Below are 11469 nucleotides of genomic sequence, written 5' to 3' on the forward strand. Positions count from 1 at the left end.
AGTATCCCTTATCTGAAATGCTTGGGACTAGAAGTGTTTCAGATTTTGGAATATTTACATATACATAAATATCCTGGGGATGGGACTGAAGTCTAAACACAAAATTCTTTTATATTTCATATGCTATACACATAGCCTGAGGGTAACTTCTTATAATATTTTTAATAATATGTGCCACCCATCATGAGGGAAGATGTGGAATTTTCCACTTGTGGCATCATGTTAGCATTCAAAAAGTTTTGGATTTTGGAGCATTTCAGATTTTGGAGTTTTGAACTAAGGATGCTGCACCTCCGGTTGCATACTATAAGAGTATGAGAGAAGGTGAGTTGGAGATATGTGGGAGTTACTGCTCAGAACAGAGTGGAAGAAGGGAATCAAAGAGGTGAGACTATTTTATTGAAGCATAGGTATGAGAAAGGAGAGTTTTTAGAGGATATAGACCTCATGGGAGATAAATTCAGAGAATCACCATTAAGAGGAAATTGGAACTTGTACATAAAAGCATTTTGCATAAAAGCAAATATAAAAGAGTTTTGTGTTTAGACTTCAGTCCCATCCCCAGGATATTTACGTATATGTAAATATTCCAAAATCTGAAACACTTATAGTCCCATAAAAGCATAGGCCCAAGTGAGGTGAGATCCTGGAGGACCACAAGCTGAATGCTGTTGGCCCTTTTTTTTTTCTCTTTCTTGGCCTTGAATTTTTTTTCTGAAAGGGGATAAAATCAAATATGGGTAAAGAGTCATATAATAGGTTCTGCAGCATATTTTTGTTGTTTATTTGCTTATTTGTTGAGTAATGTTTTCCTTTTTCTAATTTTAAAATTGAATGAATTGAAACTTTAGGCCTGTCCTACTCTATCAAATTAAATTAGCTTTCCCTTTCCCCAAGCACACTTTTCATTTGATTTCCATGACCTCACTTTCTCCTATCTCTGTAGCCATTCTTGCTCAGGCTTCTTGGGAGCTTCTCTTCTTCTGCCTGATTCTTCTTTCTCTCGGTGTTTCTTAAGATTTTGAGTAGGGCCTCTGCTCATGCTACATAGTAAATCTGTTGATTAAATGAATGGATTGATAACAGTTTTTGTTGGATATGAAACAGTGATTTAAAGGCTCTTCTTTTTTTCCCCAACTTTATTGAGGTATAACTGGCAAACGTATACAATGTGATGCCTTGATATACACAGATATTGTGAAATGATTACCATAATTAAATTAGTTAACACATCCATCACCTCATAGTTACCTTTCTTTGTATGGTGGTGGTGGTGGTGAGAACATTTAAGAGATATTTTAACACATTTCAGGCATACAGTACAGTAAACTGTAGTCACCATGCTGTACATTAGACCCCTAGAACTTATTCGTCTTATATCTGAAGTTTGTACCCTTTGATCAACATCTCCCCATTTTTCCCACCACCCAGCCCAACAACCACCATTCTACTTTCCTGTGAGTTCAGTTGTTTGGGGGTCCACATATAAGTGAGATCATACAGTATCTTTCTCTGACTTGTCACACATAGCATAATGCCTTCAGGGTTCATCTATGTTGTCACAAATGGCAGGATTTCCTTCTTTGTTATGGCTAATATTCTATATGTATGTGTGTGTATACACACACACACATATACACCATGTTTTCTTTGTTTATCCATACTAGACACTTAGGTTGCTCCCATGCCTTGGCTATTGTGAATAATGCTGCAAAGAACACAGGAGTACAGATATCTCTCTTTTTGAGATAATTGATTTCATTTCCTTGGGGTGTATACCAGGAAGTGGGATTGATGGATCATTGGTAGTTCTATTTTTGATTTTTTGAGGAACCTCCATTCTGTTTCCTAATGACTATGCCAATTTACTTTCCCACCCAAAGTGCACAAGGGTTCCCCTTTCTCCACATCGTCACCAGTACTTCTTATTTCTTCCCTTTTTGATGATAGTCATCCCAACAGGTGTAAGGTGATGATATATCATTGTGGTTTTGCTTTGCGTTTATTTCCTTGGTGATTAATGATGTTGAACACCTTTTTATATACCTTTTGGCCACTCATATATCTTCTTTGAAAAAGTGCCTATTCAGATCATTTGCTTATTTTTTAATCAGATTTTTTTTTTTTTGCTATTTATATAAGTTCCTGATAGATTTTGGATATTAACCTCTTATAAGATACATGCTTGTACCTATTCTCTCCTGTTCTATAGGTTGCTTTTCATTTTGTTGATTGTTTCCCTTGCTGTGCAAAAGCTTTTCAGTTTGATGTAGTCCCACTTGTTTGCTTGTGCCCCTTTTGCTTGTACATTTGATGTCAAATCTAAACAATCATTGCTAAGACCAATGTCAAAAGTATTCTTAAATGTTGATCATCCTTTATTGCCTAAAGTGCATGTATATGTGTCACATATACCAAAAATAAACAGTTACGGTAACTCCTGGGAATAACTGGTCAGGAGAGGATGGGTCATGGGCTTCAAACAATAAAAAAACAAAACTTTCTATTAGATTTGAAGGAGGAATCTTCAGGTAGCCTAGTACTTCCAGTAGAGCTCAGAACCTTACCTGTTACATTGCCAAACTGGTTGCCACCATCCCATTTGCTCCCATTCAGATCCTCCTGAATGATGCCAGGAGGTTATTTAACCTCCTCTGTGTATCTATAAAATGGGAATTAAACGATTTGTAAGATTGTTGTGAAGATTATAATTGTTGGTTGGTTAATTTGAGGATTGTGACTTCTGTCACTTCTCCTGGATGACTCAGTAACCCCCTCTGCTGGTGTTACAGTCTTCGGGAAATTAATACATTGGCTTTTTAAAAGATTACATCCCTTGACATTGTTCATTACTGAGTTCTTTGGACTGGTTTGTCATATGAAGACATAAGGTGACTGATTAAACCATGTCATTTCATTACATTTGTGTAAATAAAATTGAAATTATGGGAGGAAATGGGTACTCTTTCAGCTTCTGAAATTCTGGGAGGAAATGGGTACTCTTCCAGCTTCCTCACACTTGGACTTCTAAAGATGGGTCATTGTTATCCACTTTGGCCAGAATAGATGTCATAGTTAATAATCCCATCTGATGAGAATGAAAAAATAAGTAGCACTCAAGATAGTCTGCTCCACTGAATATAATTTAATCTTGAGTGGTTCATAAGTCAATTCAGAATCCTACAATGTTTCAGGGATGTTGTCCTGAACTTCAGATCCCATTTTACTATAAATGCAGAAAAATGCTAGTTAAGAGAGAGAGTACATGTTGACATTTTGCCAGATAAAATGGATTTTTTACTGTATTAGAAGTTTACTTCTGAAATCATTTTTTCTGTTAAGTTACTCAGAGCATTGTTTGATGCATAAGTCTATGAGGATGTTCTCATTCTTGATACAACTTTCAGAATTGTCTGTCCCATCCAATGAAGTAATTAAGAGCCTTGGGCCAAATATAACCATACTGCTAGAGTCCAGTGTTACAAGAGTTAAATGATCAATTCAACATACTGATGCCCTCCAAGTATACACTATCATCAGTTCACATTTATTTTTCCCTTTTTCTTTTTTTTTTAAGAGACAGAGTCTTGTTCTGTCACCCAGAATGAGAGTGGTGTGATCATAGCTCACTTCAGCCTCAAACTCCTGGGCTCAAGCAATCCTCCCACCTTAGCCTCCCAAGTACCTAGGACTACAGACACATGCCACTGCACTTGGCTATTTTATTGTATTTTTTGTAGAGTTAGGGTCTTGCTTTCTTGGCCAGACTGGTCTCAAGCTCCTCACTTCAAGCAGTCCTCCTGCCTTGGCCTCCCAAACTGCTGAGTGTGACCAGTTGTGCCCAGCCCAGTTCACATTTCTGATCTTTGCTCCTGGTGACACACTAAAGATTTTTTCAAGGATTCTGCAAAGCAGAGATCTGCTTCTATGGCTGTGTGTAAGAGAAGCTTTCTATTGAATATTCTTATAAGAATACCATCTCCAATATCATTTGTCTTTTTCACAGTCTGAACCTGAGTCCAGGAAACCTGGATTCTAGTCACTGCTCTACCACTAATTAGCTTTTGGCATTGGGCAAACCATTTAACCTTGCAAAGCCTACATATCTTCACCTCTAAAATGGAGATGTAATATAATTCCTGCCCTACCAGCTTCAGAAGATTGGGTATCAAATGAGATAATACATGTGAATGCATTTTGGACATTTAAGCTGTGGAAAGATCAAGATATTAAGATTTTCCTTTAATATTTTTAAATTTGTACTACATATATTTTTGTTGTTCTTATTCTTGCTGCTGCTGGTGCTATTTTAATATGCTCAGTTTCTTGGTAGATCTAGATCAGCAGTATTCAAAAAGTCATCTTTCTGGGAATTAACCATCATTAATAACTATAAATATTCAAGAGAAATTTGCTCTTTAATAATTTGTCAGATAAAACAGCTTTAACTATTTTTTTAGCCTTTGAAGCCAGTGGCTTTGGAATAATAACCATCATTTATTACTATATTCTACTCCATTGTCTTTTTAAAAATCCTCACAATTACCCTGCAAAGTAATATTACCTCTATTTAACATGTGAAGAAACTGAGGCTCAAAGAAACTGCATCTTGCCAGACTTCTCAAAGCTAGTGGTTGAACAAAAATTCAAATCTGAGGTTTTTAAACTCCAAAGCCTGTGCTTTACCCTGCCCACTCCACCATTCTCTCACTTTTTGTTGTATACATGAGCCCATTGCTTAATTTCCAGAAATTTTGTTAGCACTTCTAGCAAGTATGTGAAAGCAAATCTATCATTTTCTAAATCAAATTAATAATGTGTTGTGGAGCGAGACCAGGCAACCCAGGTTCAAGTCTTGTACCTTGGGCAAGTTACTTCCTTGTGTCTCAGCTCCTCATCCATAAAGTAGGAACAGTAATAGCACTTACCCTTGTAATTGTTCAGGGGATTAAATGAGTAAATAGATGTAAAGCCCTTAGAACATAGTAAGTACATATTAAATGCTAAATAATTTAAAATTCATGTATAATAACCATTTCTTCTAGCTTCTTTCTTGCAATATTATGTGCTGAGCTAGCTTTTGGCTTTTTCTTTTTTTCCTGTTTGCAGAATAGGTATACTAGAATAGTCATTGATTTTACTGATCAGCTAGTATTAGATTTAGGAAAGGCAGTTTTGATCTACAGTACCTTAGCCATTTACTCTTAATCCTCTACTATAAACTAGACAGGACAAAAGGTAAGAGCTTTGATCTGATGCTCACAAGCCATCATGAACTCACCAATTCTTTCATTTGTTTTTGGTTAATTTAGTAAAAAATAAAATTACACATGATCTGATACTGAAAATATTTAAGAGTTAATTTTGTGTGGTCAGGGTTTTCAAGGATGAATTGCAATTTGATTTCAAATACAAAAGTGCTTTTCTTCTAACCAGTCTGTTGGTATATTCTCCCCTGCAGAAACCAGTGAAGGTGTATCCTTGCAACTGGGAAACACGAAAGATTTTATTATTTCATTCGACCTCAAGTTCTTGACAAATGGAAGCGTGTCCGTGGTTCTAGAGACCACAGAAAAGAATCAGCTCTTCACTATACATTATGTCTCAAATGCTCAGCTAATTGCTTTTAAAGAAAGAGATATATACTATGGCATTGGGCCCAGAACTTCATGGAGCACAGTTACCAGGGACCTGGTCACTGACCTCAGGAAAGGAGTGGGTCTTTCAAACACAAAAGCTGTCAAGCCAACCAAAATAATGCCCAAGAAGGTGGTTAGGTTGATTGCAAAAGGTAAGGGATTCCTCGACAACATTACCATCTCTACCACAGCCCACATGGCTGCATTTTTTGCTGCTAGTGATTGGCTAGTAAGGAACCAGGATGAGAAAGGTGGCTGGCCAATTATGGTGACCCGTAAGTTAGGGGAAGGGTTCAAGTCTTTAGAGCCAGGATGGTATTCTGCCATGGCGCAAGGGCAAGCCATTTCTACATTAGTCAGGGCCTATCTATTAACAAAAGACCATATATTCCTCAATTCAGCTTTAAGGGCAACAGCCCCTTATAAGTTTCTATCTGAGCAGCATGGAGTTAAAGCTGTGTTTATGAATAAACATGACTGGTATGAAGAATATCCAACCACACCTAGCTCTTTTGTTTTAAATGGCTTTATGTATTCTTTAATTGGGCTGTATGACTTAAAAGAAACTGCAGGGGAAAAACTCGGAAAAGAAGCAAGGTCCTTGTATGAGCGTGGCATGGAATCTCTTAAAGCCATGCTGCCCTTGTATGACACTGGCTCAGGAACCATCTATGACCTCCGTCACTTCATGCTTGGCATCGCTCCTAACCTGGCTCGCTGGGACTATCATACCACCCACATCAATCAGTTGCAGCTACTCAGTACCATTGATGAGTCCCCGATCTTCAAAGAATTTGTCAAGAGGTGGAAAAGCTACCTTAAAGGCAGCAGGGCAAAGCACAACTAGAGCTCACAACCAAAATTATACTTCAGCCTCTGCTGTACACAGAAACTACAGGCTCTGTCTCAGGAGAGCATAGGCACATTTTAAAAGGTTATGTACTAGGTTTTTGTGGATTCTATCAAAGTGATAAGTGATCCTTAAAACCAGCCTTCTAAAATAATTGCATTCCATGGGTTGGGTATTTAGACATGTAGGTGGCATTTAGAACACAATGTTTAATCAATGGGCTGAACAAAGATGTTTCACTTTGCCTTGCCCATCACCCTATACAGTTTCGCAGATAGTCTAGTCACTCTTTGTAAGAAAGATAACGGTAAGTAGTTGCTACTGGCCAACTGTCTAGCACTTACCTGAAAACTTAGTATGGAGCTCTTTTAAAATGTGATTATTTATATTTATGTTGAAAGCAGACTTTAAAAAAATAATGTGCTGTAATACAGTAAATATGTACTTGTAGCCTGGATAGCAGACTGTGTTCAACTTTTTAAAAAGATGTTTCATTTCTATAGATTAATTTCTTGGGAGCAAATGAGTATTTGTTGCATTTGTTCAATTTGTTGTATATGGTGAATATTTAATTATGGTTTTCTTGAAATGTGTAAATTAAAAACACAACCAGTGTTCAGGCTTCACAGTTATATAATGTAAGCACAACTAAAATGAAACCTGTTGACTGCACAAGAAATTACAAAAATGTTTCTGTTTTGAAACTTGATCTACAATCAGTAAAAGTTTGATAATCAGTGTATCCCTCCCCAACCCCCATTGTGACCGTTTCTTTTTGTCACTATCTAGAATTTTGTATTTTATTTCAGACTATACCTTGGAGTTTTGTATATTTTGAGAGAGATATTTTTGGGACATTATTTCGGAAACTTATTACAAATCTAAATTTGGAAAGGAGCTAGTAGCTTTAAGGCCACCACCATATTTTATTTTTTTAGGATTTTTCCCCCTTTAAATAAAAATATTAGATCAAATACTACATACAAGAATCATAGCAAAGTTTTTTTTTTTCCTACCAAGATCATTCTTGATCATCAGCTTCCCAAACTAGTGAGTCTGTGCATCATTGGTTTTTTTTTTATTTAATTTTAAGTTATTCTAGCTATTAGATAGAAGAGATGTTACTGCATTTATGTGTAATCAGATCTTTATTTAGGTATATATATTCTCCTATACCGCACATAAATAGATTTCAGAGCCCCCATACAATGGGCAGTGTCTGCTATAGGGCTTCAGGCATTAAATAAAACCGAGGGATGTTGATTTTGCTGTGACAGTACACTAAATCAATAGTATATCTTATACAGTTTGAAAATATGATACCCTACACTTTCAGGGGACCGAGTCTGACAAACACAATGCATTTATCTGTGACCTGTATCAAGTGCACATTTAGGAGCCAGGTAGGTTACCTGCTTACACACTATATTTTAATTGAATTCAAACTACCAAGCACTACTTAGAAACTGGAAAACATATATATATATATATATATATATGTATGTATGTTAGCATCAAAGAGGGCAGAAGCAAAGAAGATGCAGATCTGCACTGAAGACATTAAACTGACCATAGAAAAGTAAGCTTGAACTCCCAATTGATGTGACCACACTCTTCTTAATTTTGCTCACAATAAAAACACTTTTGAGTTATTAGGCTTACCCCTAGCTTTTGATCTTTGCATTTCATATATGTTAGATGTCTCAGCAAGAATATCTGGTCTCCCCTAATTTTTATTCCCAGTGCCGATGTTCAAAATAAACTTTCTCCAATCTGGGAACCTTTCTTACTTCCCCATATTTGTTATTATTAAGAATGGTTCATACGTCTGCTTTGTTTGCATACTGGTCTTCAGATTATGAGACTCGATGATAACAGTATGGTACTGCTTCTGTGACAAATACCGTGCCTTAACAATGTGGCTGTCCTTTTCCACTGAAGAAGGAAAGACTTTTTGATCTAGAAATAGCGTTGTGATTTCCTTGCTGTTGGTTTTACACTGCCTTCCACATTGCAACAGCAACTCGATTTGTCTTGTGATGCCAGAATTTTCTAAGAGGAGGAGTTGAGCCTATAGCAGCATTGTCAGTACAGACCAGTGGTTCTCAAACTTTAAAATGCCTCAGCATCACTTGGGAGCTTATTGAAATGCAGATCCCAGAGTCAGTAAATCTGCCTGTGAAGTCTGATAGTCTGCGTTTATAATGAGCATTCAGGTGATTCTGACGCAGGGGAGCTGGGGGCATACAGGAAGGAACACTGCCCTACACTATCCATTGCATTTTTGCCTCTAAAGAACTACAGAATTTTCTAGGGTTTTAAATTATGTAAAATGTTTACTTATTCTGAGCTTAGAATGGGGAGGGTATTTTTAAATTTTATTATTTTGTTTCTTTAAATTTTTCTTTGCTTTAAGATTATAGGTATTAGGTTTGTTTTTGTTTTGTTCTGTTCTGTTTTTGTTTTTCCACTTATCTTGAGTTCACTTTGATGTTACATCTATTGCTACTTCATTTGTAAAACCAGCCAAAAGTTTCTGGATGAAGGTCAAGTTTGACCTTTTAGGAGTTACTGTACATAAAAGCTTCATCCAAGAACCATCCAGTGCACAGAAGCAAATGCAAAAATGACACAAGCACAACTCTCCAGACGTGGCTCCTTTTCCTTTCTCAGTGCAGACTCTCACTGAAAGCTGCTATTTTCATCCTCCTTGTGGTTGCTTTTCTTGTTTCTCTTCCACTGTACATGTGGGTTATATACCATGTGTTAAATATGCAATAACGTGTTTACAGGATGCCCTTCTGAAGGGTAGTCCTTTGTAAAGCTGTACAGACTTTGCAGTTTAAGCACAATGTGCACATGTTAGTTTTATATACCGCAAAACTTGATTTTTTGCAGATGGAAAGGTATTTTGTTTCTATACAAAGTAAATGGATTGTTTGTGCTTAATGTAAAGCCGCTTTATAAAATTGTAAAATAAAGTTTTTATCTTAAAAAGAATATACCTGGATATTTCTCTTGCTTCTCAAATTATTCTAAGGTTATTTGAGCCCAGCAAGCAGATTTCTGACCATTTCCTGTTCAACCCGTGACCAGAAGTCAAGACAACAAATGTAGTTCATCAAAGGCATACCAAGCCCTGTCAGACAATGTGTGGGAACAAATAGTATACATGGGCTTTAATCCTAAGGAGCCTTAGCCTACAAGGGGGAACACAGTGTATACTAAACACTTTAAGAAAAATAAAATGCTAAATTGTGTGCTCAGGGAAGGTGTTAGGGAAGAGACAGAGCCTAAACTGGTGTTCCAGGGGTGGCGTCCAGGTGGAAGACGAGGAGAGAGTAACCTGAGCAAAAACAGGTGCCCATGCCAGGTGAGAGGATGGCCTTTCCCACGCTCATTCAGACTGGGTAACAATTTTTTATTTAGATTTATGTGAGAGTTTGTCCCTCACATATTTTCTTTACTTGCTTCTTCAGAGCGATTAGCATTATTTAATGTTTACCTCCTTCTCAGAGAATAATGATTTAACCTCCCAAACAGAGAAAACCAGAGACCAGAGTCTGGCTTCATGTTATGTTTCATTGCACAGTATTTTTTGGATTATGAACATTCTGCACCATTTATATAATGGAATTACAATTGATCACCAATCAACTTTTTCCAGCTGATGGGTGCACAGATTTTGACAGGCTACTAATCAACATTCTTGGCAGCTTTTCCTTCTCCACCGTCTTCAGTTGAGAAATGGCCATAAGGTTGCAAGCAGTCTTGGGCTGAATGAGCTCTCCAGCTGCTCTTGCTTTGATTTTGCTGCTTGTAGCCAAACTGTTAATATTTTGGCTGTTCTGCCTTAGCGCACTGAGCATCTCATGTTCATCTCCCCGTTGCCCTTGAGAGGGGGTGGGCCCTCCATACTCCAGAGAACTTACTTGGTAGTCTGATGAGTGCTCCTTCCCTTCATAGCCACAGGCTCTGGCGGCCACTGTGTGCCTTGTGACCCTGCCTCCTCTGGCATGACTTAGATGAGGGGCTAATCCCCCTCACTCAAGCTGGCTGGCCAATCAGTCTTTTCCCCAGGAATTCAAAATGGGATGGATTAAAAAACTAAAGCAGATACACAGTGAAAAGCAGAGTTGAAAAAACAGAATCTTGACAATGCTCCAGGCCCTGGATCCAATGCCCTTCTGAGGCCAGCTGTATGCCTCTCAGGTTCCGTGAGATACTACTGTATCCTTAAGATAAATTCTTACGTTTGCTGAAGTTGGGTGGATTTAGTTTCTGTTACTTGCAACAGATGAGCCCTAATTAATAACATGTCTCCATTATAGAGGAAAATACAGTGTAAATTCTGCATTTTCCTCCAATCTGGACCCTATTGTATTAGCTTGCTAGAGCTGCTGTAATGAATACCACAGACTGGGTGGCTTACACCAGAAATTTATTCTTCTCACAATTCTGGAGGCTTGAAGTCCAAGATTAAGATGTTGGTAGGTTTGGTTTCTTCCAAGACCTCTCACATGTCTTTCAGATGGTGCCTTATTGCTGTGTCTCAAGGTTGTCTCTCCAACTGTGTTCTCTGTGTCTGGGGCCCACTCATATGACCTCATTTTACCTTAATTACTTCTTTAAAGGCCTGTCTGTAAATACAGTCACATTCTGAGATGCCAGGGAGTTAGGACTTAATGTGTGAGTGGTGAGGGGGACACAAGTCAGTAACAACCACTCAAAGTGTTGCCATTTAATTTGATGATGATCATTGAAGGACAAAACTCAAATCTCAAGGGGACATTAGTTGGGCAGAAATCTAGACTTGGGACTCAGAATACAGAGCTCCCTGGCTCAGCCATTAGAGCATCAAGAATTTACTCAGGCCAGGTGTGGTGGCTCACGCTTGTAATCCCAGCACTTTGGGAGGCTGAAGTGGGCGGATCACCTGAGGTCAGGAGTTCAAGACCAGCCTGGGCAACATGGTGAAAC

General features: G+C 37.9%; 1 protein-coding gene across 1 annotated transcript in view; it reads left to right on the plus strand.

Annotated features, from left to right (window-relative positions):
* The window catches only part of GLCE (glucuronic acid epimerase), a 122005-nt gene extending 112516 nt beyond the window's left edge, over nucleotides 1-9489 (plus strand). Inside the window, exon 5 of the mRNA XM_011968872.1 lies at nucleotides 5462-9489. Within this exon, the coding sequence (XP_011824262.1) occupies nucleotides 5462-6486 (1025 nt within the window). The 3' untranslated portion in view covers nucleotides 6487-9489. The remainder of the gene's footprint in view (nucleotides 1-5461) is intronic.
* The last annotated feature ends 1980 nt before the right edge of the window (nucleotides 9490-11469 follow it).

The sequence above is a fragment of the Mandrillus leucophaeus genome, unplaced genomic scaffold (genome assembly GCF_000951045.1).
Source record: "Mandrillus leucophaeus isolate KB7577 unplaced genomic scaffold, Mleu.le_1.0 Scaffold12, whole genome shotgun sequence".
Taxonomy (NCBI): domain Eukaryota; kingdom Metazoa; phylum Chordata; class Mammalia; order Primates; family Cercopithecidae; genus Mandrillus; species Mandrillus leucophaeus.